Source organism: Equus asinus, chromosome 16, assembly GCF_041296235.1.
Source record: "Equus asinus isolate D_3611 breed Donkey chromosome 16, EquAss-T2T_v2, whole genome shotgun sequence".
Classification (NCBI taxonomy): domain Eukaryota; kingdom Metazoa; phylum Chordata; class Mammalia; order Perissodactyla; family Equidae; genus Equus; species Equus asinus.
The window spans coordinates 27,004,655-27,021,866 of NC_091805.1; the positions used below are offsets into that span (position 1 = coordinate 27,004,655).

General features: G+C 36.7%; 1 protein-coding gene across 16 annotated transcripts in view; it reads right to left on the reverse strand.

The window, feature by feature from the left end:
- ZNF644 (zinc finger protein 644) overlaps positions 1-16,432 on the reverse strand; it is a 118,187-nt gene extending 101,755 nt beyond the window's left edge. For 3 of the 16 annotated variants that reach the window (XM_070486810.1, XM_014841865.3, XM_014841858.3), the window contains exons 1-2: positions 16,047-16,432; positions 14,664-15,269 (exon numbers count right to left, since the gene is read on the reverse strand). Coding sequence is in view for 2 of the 16 variants with exons in the window: in XM_044749058.2 (XP_044604993.1) it covers positions 15,754-15,851 (98 nt within the window). In the remaining 14 variants the exon portion in view is untranslated. Of the gene's footprint in view, positions 1-14,663; positions 15,270-15,340; positions 15,553-15,753; positions 15,864-16,046 lie in introns of those variants that run through there. The other 13 variants (XM_044749058.2, XM_044749055.2, XM_044749059.2 and 10 more) reach the window with 8 other exon arrangements.
- Positions 16,433-17,212: the final 780 nt, after the last annotated feature.

Genomic DNA, 17,212 nt, shown 5'->3' on the forward strand with positions numbered 1-17,212 from the left:
TATTGAAATTAAGTTGATATTAATTTGAACTAGATTGAAATAAAGTTATTAACTGTAATTCCCAGGGCTAAGAAAATGAAAAAAATATATGCTGAAAAAACCAACAAGGGATTTAAATGGTACTACAAAATAATCTATTTAGCACCAAGGAAGGCAACAGCAGAGGAACAACAACAACAAAAAACCCTTAAAACATACAGAAAACAAATAGCAATATATGTGACAGACATAAATCCTACCTGATCAGTAATTACAAATGCAAATTAATTGGGCATCTCAATAAAAAAGCAGAGACCGGCAGATTGGGTAAAAAAATACAATCTAACTATATGCTATCTATAAGAGACACTTTAGATTCAGATAAGTTGAAAGTAAAAGGATGGAAAAAGATATGCTATGCAACCAATAACCACAAGACAGCTGAAGTGGCTATACTCTTATCAGACACAACCGACATTAAGAAAAAAATTGTTACTAAAGACAAAGAAGGACATTTTATAATAAAAGGGTGAATCCATCAAGAATTAAATATTAATTATAAACATATATTCCTCAAAGACTCAAAATATATGAAGAAGAAACTTATAGAACTGAAAGGAGAAACAGACAAAAGCAAACAAACAAAAATAATTGGAGACTTACATACCTCATTTTCAATAACAGAACCAGACAGAATACCAAGAAGGAAACAAAAGACCTGAATACTATAACTAGACTTAACAATTACAGAATACTCCACTCAACAACAGCATAACACACTTTCTTCTCAAGTGCACAGCCAACATTTCTCCAGTAGAGACTACATGTTAGGCCATAAAACAACTCTCAATAAACTTAAAAGGAATGAAATCACACAAAGTATGTTCGCCAAACACAATGGGATGAAACTAGAAATCAATAACAGAAAGAAATTTGGGAAATTAACAAATATGTGAAAATGAAGCAACAAACTCCCAATAACCATAGGACAAAGAAGAAATCACATGGGAAATTACAAAGTATGTTGAGATGAAAACAAAAACACAACACACCAAACTTATGGAATGAAGTAAAAGCAGTATTTAAAGGGAAATTTACAGCTATACATGCCTCCATTAAAAAGATCTCAAATCAATAACCTAAGCTTCCACCTCAAGAAACCAGAAAAAGAGCAAACTAAACCCAAAGCAGACAGACAAAGCAAATAATAAAGATCAAGGCAGAAATAAATGAAACAGAGAACAGAAAAATAACAGAGAAAAAAAATCAATGAAATCAAAAGCTGGTTCTTTGAAATTGTCAACAAAATTGATAAACCTTCAACAAGACTGACCAAAGGAAAAAAACACAAACTACTATAATCAGGAATGAAATGAGGGTCATCACTACTGACCTTATAATGAGAAAAAACAATTTTTTTTTCCTTTTTAGTATTTAGTTGTTCCGGAACACTAGGAACAACTGTATGGCAACGAATATTCTAGAAAAAAACAAACTACTGAAACTGATTCAAGAAGACATAGGCAATCTGAATAGACCTGTAACAAGTAAAGAGACTGGGTAATGAAAAAACTTCTCAGAAAGCAACTAGGACAAGATGGCTTCTCTGGTGAAATTAACCTTTAAACCAAATGTTTAAAGAAGAATTGACACCAATCCTCAAACTTCTGAAAAATGCAAGAGGAGAGAACACAACTTAACTCATTTTATGAGGCCATTATTAGCTTCATTCCAAAACCGGACAGACGTCACAGAAAAACAAAACTACAAATACTTTTTATGAATAGTCACAAAAATCCCCTCTATTTCTTTTGGATCTGTGTGTTTTTCTAAAGACATACTCATCCAGATTCTTTTGCCCTCCCGTCCCAATCTAAACTGATTACTCTTCAGACCTGCTGCATAGCCACCTTCCTTGGATCTCCCTTCACCATCATCCTAGGCATTCTCTCCTGTACTGGATCCTATTTCCTGGATCCTTCCTCTTTTTGATTTACCCCATCATTTTGATGGAGCCTATGTCCTCTAGTAACTTCCTGAGATATAGCGCATTTGAAGTAAATATTCTAACACCTTCATGTGTTTCATACTTTTAGCCTACTCCCACATTTGACAGCTTGGAAAGCTACAGAATTAGCAGTTTGGAAATAACTTTCCTTAAAGATCTTGAAGGCATTATTCCATTATCAATTACTTTCCAATGTCACTGGCTTGTAATCTCTTTTTACACACTCCATAATTGAAAGCTTTTAAGACGTTCCCTTTATTTCTGGTGCCTGAAACTTCACCATGATGTACTTTGATGTAGTTCTTTTTTCTCGTCACTATGCTGAGGATTCCTGTGAGTCCTTTCAGAAATGAGGAAACTCAAGGTTTTTTGTTCAATTATTCTTAATTTCCTCCATCCACTTTCTCCCATTCTGTAATTCTTATTTTTCACATTTTGAACTTGTCAGGTGTGATCCTCTAATTTTCTTACTTTCTCCTACTTCCTATCTTTTTTGGTCCTGCTTTGTGGGAGATTTTTTCAATTTTATCCTCCAACTTTCTACTAAGCATTTAGTATTTTAAATTTCTAACTCTTCTGTATTCCATAGTCCATATTTCCAACCCTTTTAAGTATTTCATATGCTAAATATTTAAGAGCTCTTTTTTCCTGAGAAGTGCTTTTTTATAGCATCCTTTGTTCCAAAGGTTCCAAGGATTTTATAGCATCCTTGTTGCAAAGAAACAATTACCCTCTTACATCCAAAGATATCAGTAATTTTTTAGAAGTTGTCTTCATGAATTGTTTCTATTTCCTTGTTTTCTTACATATTGAGGTTATCCTCAAATGTTTAATGATCCTTAATCTCATATTTTAAAATAAAACACTTAAAAGTTACCTAAAAGTTCTATGTTAATGGTTAGGTGTCACTGTAAAATGATCAGTCTGGGCCATTTCCTTGGTGGATATGCCCTCATGTGTTATTATCTGTTGGTCTTTTTTCCTGACCATTAGTTTGCTCTAACAGAATGAATCTTCCAACCTCGTATCTGGGGTTAGGAACCTGACACCAAGTATTTTCAGAACTAGGAGGGGGAAAGAGGTTGGGGATGGTTCCCAGTTCAACACGTAGATTTCTACTCAACTGTTTTTCAGTATGACACTCTTAACCTGAGCTGTGCCTAGTGCTCTCAAGTAGAGAGATCTTTCCTCTTAATATCACAGAAACCTGGATAAAGCTAAAAGACCCTTTCCTGGCACCAAGAGTGTTGCTTACTTGTTATTACAAACTTTTAGACAATTCTTTCAAGGTACCTGAAACTCCTGAAGGAGTCCTACAGCATCAGGGCCCTAAAGCATCAACTCTAGGCCTTCCCCACCAACAGCAGAAAATTCTGTTTCTGAGACCTACAAAGTTAGTTACCACTTGTTGCTATCCAGCTTTCAAAGTTTTACTTCTGTGATCAACTCTCCAGTTTTCTTTGTCCTTGATATCCTATGCCTTTTTTAAAACCATTACTATAATTCTAGTATGGATTGATAACAAAGTAAATGCTTATTTAATCTATCATGTTTAAATGAATATTCATTTAATATTTGATTTTTTTTATGTGTCATGTCCTTTGTTGTTCATTGCTAAATCGTATGAAATTTAACCGCGAGTTCCAATAGGACACAGAGTTTTAATCATCCAAGTAGTTACAACCATTTTGGTTTTAACATCTAGTTTTACTAAACTGTAGTTAAAAAATATTGGTCTATACAATTTCTATGTTTTAAAATTTCAGATTCTCTTTGAAGCCCAAGATAATTTTTTTAAAATTCACAGGAATTTGAAAAGAACGTGTATTCTCTATTGGGAACAAAGTTTGACATACATCTATTAAATAAAGTATACTGCTATCAAAATCTTTATAGCCTTGGGGCCAGCCCGGTAGCACAGTGGTTAAGTTTGCAGGCTCTGTTTCAGCGGCCTCGGGTTCGTGGGTTCAGATCCTGGGCACAAATCTACATACCACTCGCCAAGCCATGCTGTGGCAGGATTCCACATATAAAATAGAGGAAGACTGGCACGATGTTAGTTCACGGACAACATTCCTCAAGCAAAGAGAGGAAGACTGCCAACAGGTGTTAGCTCAGGGCCAATCTTACTCACCAAAAAAAAAAAAAAAAAAAAACCTTCACAGCCTTAATTTTTGTTTACTTGATCTATTAAATTCTGAGCGACAAAATCCCCTAAAGAAACTGGTGTTATCAATTTCTCTAAAGAATCTATAATTCATATGTTTCAATGCTATTTGAGTTTTATCACACAAAAGTTCAAGCCTGATACTGTTTAGTAGTCCTAACTTTTTATTAATTAAAAACTTTTTCACTCAAAAGTTTGGCCTAGAAAGGTTTTATTCTTTGCTTGATATCAATGAAATTTGCAAGTTTTAGTATTATTTTTGCCATTCCTTTATTTTCAATTTTTGTGTCATTTTGACTTAGATAAAACTCATAAAACCACACAGCATGAATTTTTAACCCAATTTGTAAAGGGGAGAGGGTAAGAAATCAATTCCAGTTAAATTAAGAAAAAGCTGTTGGAAGAGTATCAGGAAATCAAACTTGACAGGAAAGTTGGTGAATAAAATGAACCAGGAGGTTAGGTAAGCAATATCACATTAAAGGACACCTACTAGGATGCCATTTGTATCACTGTTAATGGCACTGCCAGCATTAAGACATTCACATTGACACAGCATAAGATTTTGCGTCCATCAGAGCCACCGAAAGTTATCTCTATCTCCTCCACCTCTTTCCTGTATGAGCTGTTTCAGTAGGATCAATGTATATGGAATAGTCGATTTGGTTTCCGAGTCCTCACCCCTTTAAAACTGCTGCCTCTCCTCATGCATGTAGTGATTTTTCATTGGTTCTCAGCTTGCAGAGACCCAAGGCAGCATACACAGGTGGGGATGGGTCTATTTCCAAGAAGACTGCAGCCACAAATAGGTATAAGCTGAGAACCATTTATGAAAGAGGTTCAGAGCAGGGTTTTCAGGCAAGCTTCCTATTCCCACACCACTAGTTCATCAGATAACCAGGGAACAGTAGATAGTTCTGCTGTCACCCCTTCTCGTCCATACTATCTACACAGAAACTCCCAATTTCAGAGATGTGGATAAAATCTCTATTTCTCATTGATCGTAGGGGACAACCTATTCTCTTTTGTTTTAGCTGATTTGCCTCAACAGGTAAAATGGATGGAGTCAAATCTACCTCCCTATTTTACCACGTTGCCAGAAACCTAACTTCTTTACCAACTGAAGTTCAGTCTATATTAACAGCGAGAATGGTTAAAATACAAACTTGTTAAAATAAGGCTTACATACTATATTAAAACTCTAAGACTCTATTAATTCCCAAACTCTGTTCTATTTACTAACTCTAAAAAAAGGCAGAAAAAGATCTTTTAAATTATTTTACTCGTATAACTTATTTTTCTAATTCTTCTATATTAGAAACTATATTTTAGGAACATAAATTTCTATGTAAGAATAATAAATATGTATAAATTAAGTAACAAATGTATATTTCTATATATATTTAGGAATATATATTTTTATATATATATTTTAGGAATCTTTTTTCCCCTATGAAAGCAGTATGTTCTCAACTATTCCTATATTTTAAAAGAAGTATTCATTTTAAAACAAATTTAAACATTGGTAGTCCAGATTATTAATTTTTATCATCTCTTTTTTCCCCAACTCCTATACCAACTAGAACATCTCTTAAACCATGGTGAAAAGTACTATTATAACTCAAAATACAGCACAATTACACGCTCTTCTTACTATTCATCTCAAATTTTTTTTTAGTTCAAAGTACTAGCAATTTGAAAAATACCACTATAGTGTAACTTCCTTGGGTTTTACTTAGTTTTCAAATCAAACTTAAAAAATAAAAGCTCATCAGTTTTTATAGAACAAGGCAGCTGTACCTGAATTAGTGTTAATAACTTATTTGCAAACTGTATGTCCAAGTAAATTTATTTTCAATACCAAAAGATGATAAAATTGTTCTACTCTTATCCCAACTTTGCACTACAAAGTTAGGAGCCACATATTTCACCTGCTTTATTTTAAAATTGCCCATCCTTACTCTTCACATACCTTCCCCACTCACCCACCAAGATAATAATCTCTACACGACCTTCATCACTTCAATCTTTTCTCCAATTATGTTCTATCTGGCTACTAATCCTTCTCATTTTTCTTCATGTATTTCTCTTCAATGGCCATCAGCAGAACTCCTTATTTCTATTTTCTTATCCAAACTTTAGATTCCTCTAGCTCAGACCACAATCTTATCAACTTTAGTTTTCATTACATTAATCTAAAACAGACTCTACTTCAAGCAAGGAAAATGACTGCATTCCACCATTCCCATCTCTGTGCTTTTTAATATACCTTTCCCCCCAGCTGATATTCCTTTCCCTCTCACCAACCTATATATGCCACTTCTTCAAAATCTAGATAAAAAATTATTTTTGCCAAGAAGCTTTATTAATTAATCCAGTTTTACTACACACCATTCATATTATTTTGTGTCAGCTCAGTAATTCAAATGCTTCTTCATTAACTGCTCTTCAAGTTGTGCCTTAGATCACGAGCTCTTTGGCACAGGAACCATATCCTTTGCTCTGTACATCTGCACTCTTACTCTTAGTGAGGTACCGAGAATTTTTTATAATAACTAATCCAATTAAAATAAGTGAAGGTTGAGGAAAAATACAACCATACAAACAAGGTTTTTCTGTATACAAAAAATCAAATCTCCCAAAACTAAATCCAAATATAACATTCATTTTTGTCAAAAAACACAAAAATAAATATACCCTTAAATGTATTTTTTTCTACACATACAAGTCATCTCTTAAAGCTGTTAATATTTTGTTTTGTGACTTTCTAAATCTAACCCAAAAAAGGTATTAAAGTCTTAATGTTTTGTAGATAAATTTTTTCAATGTCTAATTTAACCAATTTTGCTTTAGCCTCTATACTTCACAAACACAAAACCTACATAAGAAAAGTTGACAGACAAGGTTTTATTTCTTCAAGACAACTATTAAAATTCTTGCAGCAAGAGTATATTAAGCAAACATTATAAATTTAAAACATCTTTATATATTTTCATTCATAGACTCAAAAGCATTCATAATCCAAAAGTTAATGAGAAAGTATTTTCATGTCTATTTCTGCACAATTTACAAAACACATCTATTCCTCAAAACTAGGCACACCAGAATGTGAAGATACATATTTTTATGGTTATGTACATTTTAAAACTTTATTATAATACATATATCAAAATAAATCTTTCTCACCAAGGCACCAATTGTTACACTACAATAAGAGCTCAATTCTTATGAAAAACAAAGCTGTAACCATTAATTCCATTTGAAAAACAAAACTGATTCAAGCACTGTAAGTGAAATTCATGATTAATAATTCCATTTCAGTTTTCAGTTTATAAAGTGTCCTTCACAGATTTTTTTTTTTTTGAGGAAGACTAGCCCTGAGCTAACATCCACCAATCCTCCTCTTCTTGCTGAGGAAGACTGGCCCTGAGCTAACATCCGTGCCCATCTTCCTCTACTTTATACATGGGACACCTGCCACAGCATAGCTCGCCAAGCGGTGCCATGTCCGTACCTGGGATTCGAACCAGCGAACCCTGGGCCACCAAAGCAGAACGTGCGCCTTTAACCACTGCGCCACAGGGCCAGCCCCGCCTTCACATATTTTAACCATTCAAACTTTTGTGCAACTGTCCTTAAGGGAACATGCTAGTTCTTTACACACAAATGAATGTCAAAATCTTTCAGGTTGAGAGTGGATACTTACCTTCAAACAGAACTACATCAATTTATTAACTACCCCTACAACCACAATCAGAAATACTCAAATACCTTATTAAGTAACCTGAAATGCCTGAAAGCTAAGTTACATAACGCCTAGAAGCTACTATTAAGGAGGATCCAAAAGGCATCTATATAAGGAGGCAATCCAAGACCTCCTCTATCTACTTCTTGGCTATCTGCCTAGCAAATACTGTAATGAAAGCAAGCCAGACAACTATGTTATCTGTGGAAGCAATTCAAATCTCTGCATTCTAAACAAATTTTGTAGTCATAAAACTAACCTTAAGGGGTTATTAATGAAAACTAAGAAACATCTCTAGGACCTTGGCATAAATCACACTGGAAAAAACCAGAAGGGCCCTAGTACCAACTACCTATCATCTGATTTACCTCCAAATTCACACAGCAATGCCAAACAAGGCTAGAAAAGAGACAGATTCAAGCATCAGTTCTCACCACCCTTGGAAAGTAGGACAAATATGCCATAAGCAAGTTCAAAAATATGCCAAATTTATTTATGATGATAGAGGTCAGAATACTTCTGTGAGGGGGAATTAATAGGAGGGGGCACAAGGCACTTTTTTCAGTGCAGAAAATGTTATATATCTTGATCTGTGTAGTAGTTTTCTGGGCGTATTTATATGTAAAATTTCATTGAGTTGTACTCACAAGATTTGTGCATCTCACTGGATGTAAGTTATACCTAAATAAAACATTTAAAAACAAGTCACCAATAGTGGTCAAATCTAAAAACCTTTTCTCAGTTCTTATCCTTTTTGATCATTCTCCAATATATTGCTAGTCACAGAATACCAATATCCCCTAAGTGCAACCCTTTCCCCTTAGAACACTCACCATACAAGTATTCTTCCAGCGGTTTTCTTATTCTGCCTCATATTAGTTCACTTAAATATTAACTCAATATTCATCAAGCACTCGTGTACAAGACATGGATTGCGCACCCTCCAAAATATCACTCACACACACATACACACACATTCCCCAAATTTCCCAAACTGGGTTCAAGCCACTCTATCATCTGGTTTCAAATTTTATCTCCTATTGTAATTCCCATCACTTCTTTTCAGGAATGTTCTCCCTCAGCACACTCTTTTCTCAGCTATCCTTTATTAAGGCTTAGTTCAACTTCTACTTTATCCTTTCTCCACATTAGTACAAAACTTACTATCTATATCTGCACTGCCCAATACGACAGCCAAATGTGCCTACTGAGCACTTGAAGTCTGGGTAGTCTGAATTGAGATGTGCTTTAAGTACATAACATACACTGGATTTTGAAGATGGTGTGGAAAAAAACAATGTAAAATATCTCAATCATGTTTACATATTGAAATGATAATGTTTTGGATACACTGAGTTAAATAAAATACACTAATAAAATTAATTTTACCTATTTCTTTTTATTTTTTAACATGGCTATAGAAAATTTTAAATTACATTTGTGGCTCAACATGTTTCTATTGTTAACCTATACAATCTATTTATAAATGCCCCACAAATTATCTTTTAATATATATCATCTACTCAATGAGTGTAGGAATTCAATATTAAGCTTTTTTTCCTTTTATGAATTAAAGATTATTACATTAGAAATTACTAAAAGTAACTAAACAGGATTTAAGTACCTATTCAATTTCAGTATCACTTTTTAAAGGTTTTTAACAAGGAAGCTTAAAGTATTTCAAACTATAAAAGTATAACAGAAGTTCTGTTTTCAGATGGTTATAAACCAAAAATGTCACCCACATTTTAGATATACACAATTTTGAGTTAAAGGTCCCACCAGAAAGGACAGATAGTATTATTAAACCTGTAGCATTGCTAATCCCAGAGTATTAGTTCTGATTAAGCTACATTACTTCTCATCTCAGTTACTCACTAAAGAAAAAGGCAGCTGCCATTTTGACCAATATCATTGTACCAATGTCCAGCAACCAAGACAAAGAACCTTTATTTGGTGGTATGAATAAACAATGCGGGCAATAAGACACCACTTGAAATAAGGATAGGCAGAAAAACGCTTTTATAACTAGGAGATAAAACTTACAAATTATATAATTAGATTAAAGCATAGATATATAGAAAGAAAGGACAGGAAGGCAGAATAGAAAGGTTTCATCTGTAGAATCAAGACAACATCAAGATTCAAACTTGGCTGCTCTATTATTTACTATCTTTGTGACCTGAGTGTGTTTCCTTGCATGTAAAATGGGAATATGCACAGTATTGTTACAAGCAACACATAGTAGATGCTTAAAGTCAGTGTCATCTCCCTTTAATACTAATGATTATATAATGGTGATAAGATTATAGGTGACGTTTCCCCCCTTCATTTTCCAAACTGCTGAAAACATTTTTTAAGCATATATGAAACTTCTGATATTTCATGCTCACAGCCCTCCTCATGTGAACTTAAAATTACTTTTACTAGCTGTCTTTTACAATTGTTTTTAAAAGCTTAAAATTTGTGTTGGGGGGGAGTAAGTAAGTGGTAGAAGAAAACTCAAAAGGGGAAATAAGTTTCAGACCATACCACACAGGCATATACAAAACAAAGAAAAGTGTGGAGGGGAAAAAGGCAAAAGGAAATTCCCCTGACTCAGACTAAGCAACGAAAGATAACATGCCTCTCCTCAACCTGGCTACTGTGGAAGCCGCCTCTCACTCTCATCTGGGGTTTCTACGTACATTACATACAAATACATGTACCCACTCACTCTCTTCTCTCTACTAATGGTCACCACCATCCTCCTGGTCAAAAATTTAAAGGAGAGTGAAGAAATTCAGGATGTTGTAACAAAGACAAACCAACACACTGGTTGGGAAATAACTTCACTAAAATGCACTCATTCCCAAGTGCATATCTTCATCAGCTGGCAGTCATAAACGAAATGTGTTCCTGAAATACTAAACATGGTTATAGCTTTTATTGCTAGACCTGGAAAAGGTACACACACTCTGATGCCTGCCTCTGACTTCCTTTATAACAACCTTGACTCTGCAGACATGTGTCTAAAAACAGAACATTAGCAAAAGTATACAACTCCCAATCACTCCACGTGAAAATTTCAAGTTAGTGTAGAAAAAATAATTAAAACAAGAGTAATAATAATAGCTATTATTATTATTCTAAAATTTAACATTTACTCAGCATTCACTGTGTACCAAAAAAGCTAAGGACTTTACATGAATTATGTAATGTACACCTTAAACCTCTATGAAGATGGTATTATTGTTAAAGCCACTTGCATAGTACTCACCCAGCTAGATTTTAACCCCACTAGTTTTACTTCAAAGGCTACACTTTTAAACTTTATCTCATTCTGCCTCTTTATTTATATACACATAATTACAAATGCAACCATGATTTTCCATGGGTGTGTATATATACACATGTATATATGAGTTTATGTGTGTGTATAATATTTAGTAAGTCAACAGTAAGCAACGGGCAATTAACTCTAACTTTGGAAAGGCTTTTATCCACCTTCACAAACCATTCGACAATAATTGGGAATCACCCCCTCCCCAATAAATGATGTTTTGAAAGTACTAGTTATATTTAACATCTTCCTCAAAAAACTGATGAAAAAGATATGCATTAAGTTTTCAAGTAAAACGATAAACACCATGGAAGAAAAGATAAAACTGTTAGCTTTTATAAAAACTAGATAAATAATTGACACAATACCGGTAAATATACTATGTAAACTGTAAAGTACTTTAATCCTAACGCTTTATTAGGTTTTTTTATTTTAAATTATCCGTTTGGATCACAGCATACTTTAAGTTTCTTTGTACAAAAAATTTTTTAAAAGCTGTATTTTGAACATCAATGAATGACTTACATACTAAAAAGCTTAATCCCTAAAATCTCTATTTATTACTCTAACCAACTTCAATTGTATCACAATCTAGGCTAATACAATTAAATTTCAAGGGACAAATCACTTATCTGTAGTTTTCACAAAGTTACTTACAAGATCACAGTTTCACGAATCTCAATGAAACGGGAAGGCCACAGCTTACAGACAGAAGAGGTAGGGCAAAGATTAGTAGAGAGAGAGGGCAAAGGAAATCTCTTAGAAACACTAATCTTAACCTAGTCTCACTTTCCCCCATCCAAGGGAAGTGTACACTGCTGCTGCTTCTTACCCTGGCATCCTCCTCCCTCTCTTCCTCTTGAAATCCTCTGCTTTTCTCCTCCTGGAAAGCTATCTCACAGCACTTTCTGTTTTTCTTGCTACCATCTCTCAATTGTCAAACGCTGTCTTATCTTGAATTTAAAAGAACAAAAACATACTAACTCCCCATAATCACATAAGAGTTCTCAGTAAATTCAGAGAATAGTTAATTCCAAAGTTCAACTTTGACACATCTAAGAAAAAATTAAATTTAACAGTCGAGCAACTGGAGCCCTAGAGATGAGAAAACACCTTTTTCATGGAGACTCCATCTCCCTGAAGAAAGACTACGAATTCAATTTGGTGTTCTACCTTCTGGGTCTCAAATGATCGTTAAGAGTGTGTTTGTTTTTAAGAGGGGGAAGAAGAGAAATACTTTAGCCAACCAGCAGGGTGAGCTAGTGCTAGAACCAGTTTGATTATTCTCAATTCTCTCAAAATTCAAGGGTGTAAATTGTTTGCACTATTAAAAGCAGCTATATCTAATAAACCTAAATTAAAAGACACTACTTCTAGAACTGCTTCAGGCAACGGTACATCTCATAACTTTCAAATTTTACAGATTCTCCATCTACAAAACAGACATTCTCTATACCAGAGATTAATGATAACATATAAATGTAAAAAAATTACAGCTCATTTGACTATCTACCCAAAATATTATAGTAGCCAATCTTTATTCTTACATTTCATTTTATAGGGCTATTAATTTTTAAAAACTTTAAACACTTTTTTTAAAAGGATTGCTAAAATTAGTATTCTATAAAATTGGAGCTAGATAATTCATCATACCAATTTCTGCATTCAGTACAAAGTATAGCTGCCTTACAATCTGCCTGAAAAGTACTCACGAGAAAAGCATTCCTACAAGAATAAGATCCATTCTTTTCCTTTGGAATCATACCCTGAAACAAGAGTCTAAATAAGTAACCCTAAACACTAACAGTGCATTTGGGATGAGAGAAAGATGAACTTTATCTTTTTTGACAACCAATTTCTCTAAATTGCAGGTCTCCCCACCACTTTTAGTGTCCTTGAGTCTTTCTTTTTCTCCTCCTGATACCCAATAGTCTCAATTCAACCACAAGCAAAACTCTCCCTGTTGTAACTTGAATGACAAACTAAACCCGCAAAATGTTTAATGTTTGCAAGTGACAGACTCAAAAATAATCCGAGTAATCCTAATTATCACAAGACTAAAGTGTAATTAAATCTACTCACATAGTGTTGAAAATTAAGAAACAGTTTATCAACTTCCTTAGAAAAATCAATAATTTAAATGCACCTTAAATGACCCACAAAAGCTTTAAAATCTCAAGACAATTTAACTAGTTTTGCTAAATTTGATAACCAAAGCAATTAAAGATAACTGTGGGAGCCCACCATAACAGATTTTACTGCTTGTTGAATTTCCTAACAGATTTACAGATCTACTACTCAGTAGTAATTGTTGTAGTTAGACTTAAGTTGTTTTTAACAAGGACCAGTGTAAGTGGCATGTCCATTTATCCAACCACAATGCTATTACAAAATGAAAGGCACTAGCATCACTGTTTTCAGTATCTCTCTCATTTCTTATGTAATAACTGGTAGTAATGGCAGTTATTTCAAACCTTCCAAGAAGTTTATCAAGCTGTTGTGTTTTTTTTAAATTTCTGGGTCAAGACTGCTTTTTGAAAACCTCAAAATTCAAAAGCAAAATTGCTCTGAAATTACCTGAAATGTATTTTCTATCTGAATTTGTTTCACTGAAAGTCTAATTTCTTTCACTTTAAAAACTAAGTAACCATATCACCTTAAACAAAAGTTTCTTACTGTCACAGAAGTTCTATTTAATATAATAGCACCTAATTAACAAGTATTCCCAAACACACTCCTTTGTTTTACTTTTTAACCATTATTAGTTATACACAGTTACCTTCTCATCCCAGCAATGTGATCAATGAAAAGAGCAATGGGGTAGAAGTTGAGGAACAATTTTCCACTATGCCACTAACTTATCATCTCTGGCTCTTAATATACCGTAAAAGACAGGGTGAGAATAGTTGTTCTCTGAGTAAAACAGTATGATTCAGTAACACATTTTGTCAATGTTAATACATCTCCTATTCATTAATACAAGTAGACTGTTCTCTATTAGGAGAAAAGCTAGAAGGGGGAAAATACATATCTGAAAAAAAGGAAAATGAAAGTTTTTAATAATGTTGAAAAGTTCAAATTTCTATTTGAACAGAGATCTAAAGTTCGTGATCTAAATGTGTTTAAACATCTCTTCAATCAATTTGTTAATGTGACCTGGCCAAAACAAAACAGTTGTTTCCAAATTTTGTACTTCAAATATCAGTTAATAGCTATATACAAAGTACGTAAGTGCCATATAACTTTACATTATGTTAGAAATTCGAAAACTTACACTGCCATGATTTTAACAGCAATATACACATCACTCCATTAATACCAGTCAAGCCTTCATGTTTCACCTATTGAAATTCCCAAATTATAACTCCTTCATAAAAACTAACTTTTTCTTACCAGACCTACCAACGCAGTACTGCTGCCATCAAGTTCCCTGGATACTTACACATGGCACTGAAGGCAAAGAGCAGGTCTCCTTTCTTTGAGTAACTTGAGTTGTCTATTTTTTTTGAAATGCTTTCCTTCTTGAAGGACCAGAAAAATGTAACTAAACTACTGCAGAGAAGCAATATACTATTAAGGCAAATCTAATCTATCATCCAGATGCAACAAGCCTGGCATTAGTCAGGAATGGCCAGAAGAGATGATGGTGTTTTGGCATCGCGGTTGAACTTTTTAAGTTGTATACAAAACAGGACCATCATTCAGGCCCCCGGTTGTGTTTATTATCCCCTCGTGCAGTACTTCTGAACGACCACACAAAATCTGAAGTCTAAACATAAAAGTTCTGTAACAACTAAAATTATGTCAATATGACTTAAAACAGTTCAAGAAAAGTTTTCCACTAATGGTGCTAAACCATGGATGGATCCCAACACGAGAGTCGTCTGCGGAAGTCTGGTAAGAAACCTTTAGCTCCACCACCTAAGTTTCCAATCACTGAGAAGGGTCTGGGACAACTCATCTTCAGGTTCACGGGAGAAGTGGAGCACACCTGCTTTCGTCTGGCAGAGATTAAGCTCCCAGGGACACAAAGGCCAGGGAATCAGACCTGGAGAAGCAAAAAGCTTTAGCTGGACACCCACCAAGCCCCTGGCAACCCACACACTTTGAGCGATTTACCTCTTGCTGTTACCTCCCGGGCACCTAGCGGCACGAGATCTTGCAGACCGGGGGGAGGGGCGGGCTATGCGGTCCCGGTCCCACGTTAGGGGAGGGGTGTGGACAGTTAATGCCAGAGCTGGCGCTCCTGGCCCAGACCGAGCAGCCCCGACGACGGGGGTTGGTGACTGCTCTCGGACCGCCCCGTTACTCAGTGCATGGCAATGGCGACCGCCAGGCTCCCCAAGCCGCCCGATCTCGGCCCCTTCCCCCGACCGCTCACTGGCTGCTCGGCTTCATGTGACTAAACAAAACCCCCAAGTCTAGTGCCCAGCTCAGCCCCTTTGTGTCCGCTACCGGATCCTCCGACGCCGCCGTGGAAAAGTGCCCCCACCTCCGCCGAGTCCCGCCCCGCGGCGGCCACCGCCGCTCACCTCAGGCTCCGCCGCCCCCCGCGGCCGCCGCCTCCCCGAACCCGGGGCCCGGGCTCCTTGTGCAGCACCAACTCCGCCTCCTCGGCCGCCGCCGCCATCTTAGCCTGTGCGGCAAAATGCGTCCTTTTGGATGGTTGGGACCCAGCCTAGGGCGTCGCTCCCCGGGCCCCGAGCGCCGAAGGCCGGGTCCCCCAAGTTCTGTCGCCACCCTCAGTCCCGCAGCCGCCACAGCCCACACGCCCGAAACCCACTCGGGTCCCGGTGAATCCGACCAAATAACCCCTGAAACTCACAGTTTGGTGCCGTGTGCGTCAAACCGGGGCGACGTTGGGAGCGCGCGGCGTCCCCGCGTCACACGCCGCTCTGTACGCTCCTAGGCTCCAAAGGCCCCCCTCCGCTCCCCGCTTTTCGCCTCCGGCCCCGGTTCCCACGGCGCAGGCGCGCGGCTTTCCCGCCTCTACCGAGCTGCGGGCCGCGGGGGTGGCCGGCGACGAGCGCTGGGGCGGCCTCGCACCGGGGGAGCGTCTGGGCCAATTAGACAAACGGAGGCAGCGGCAACAGTGCACCACTGTTCTCGGGTGCCAGAAACCAAACAAGGTCACCTCCCCCAGAGCTGACCTAATCACTCTCAAGGAGGTTCCCGCCCCAAAGTAGGCACGCTCCAAATATGGTGGTGCCCAAACTCTGCAAGACCCAAACACTTAGACAAGCCTAGGCCCTTTAAGGTGGAACAGACCCATATTTGATTTCCACAATCACTGGCGTGCCAGAATTCCTTCTCTTTTTCTCCTGTTGAGGAAAACAGCTAAAGATCTCAAGATTGCCAGTCACAACTGTAGAGTAATGGGCAGAGGAAGGTTTTTGGATCTTAAGGGGACCAATTGTTGGGAGATGCTTGATGGCCAGGCAAAGCCTCAAATGTGGCATCTTAATTAGCCGAATGGGCTACCCTACAAGGTGCCCTGGGTTTGGGCCAGTTCGATTCTGTAAGGATGCTTTATCCCTGCATTGCTGAGTGTGCCATGGGTCTCCAAATTAAAGATATATAAGAAACCCCTGAGATACTGATTAACCCTGGAAAGAATCAGTAGGTCCCGAGAGAGTTCTGGAAATCTTCCTTTTTACCATGCATCCACTGCAGGAGTCTGAGGACGGAGTCTCATAGACCACACTTTGAGAAACACTGACTAGGGGCTATTCTCTTTGCTTTTCAACTGAGCAAACAAGAAGTTGCTAACATGTTTGACATGAACCAAAAGTTCTTGAGGAATCTGCTAGTCCTCCCTTAATAAATTCTTTGGCTTTTCTGAATCTCTGTTTTCTCATTTAAGAAAAAAAAAAATGTTTTCGTCAGTTTAGCAGCTATCATAAACTGTTTTCCTCCAAACCCTCAAGATGTTATTGGCATTCAGAGGAGTATACTATAATTGCATTTATTTGAAAAGAATGAGAAACATTC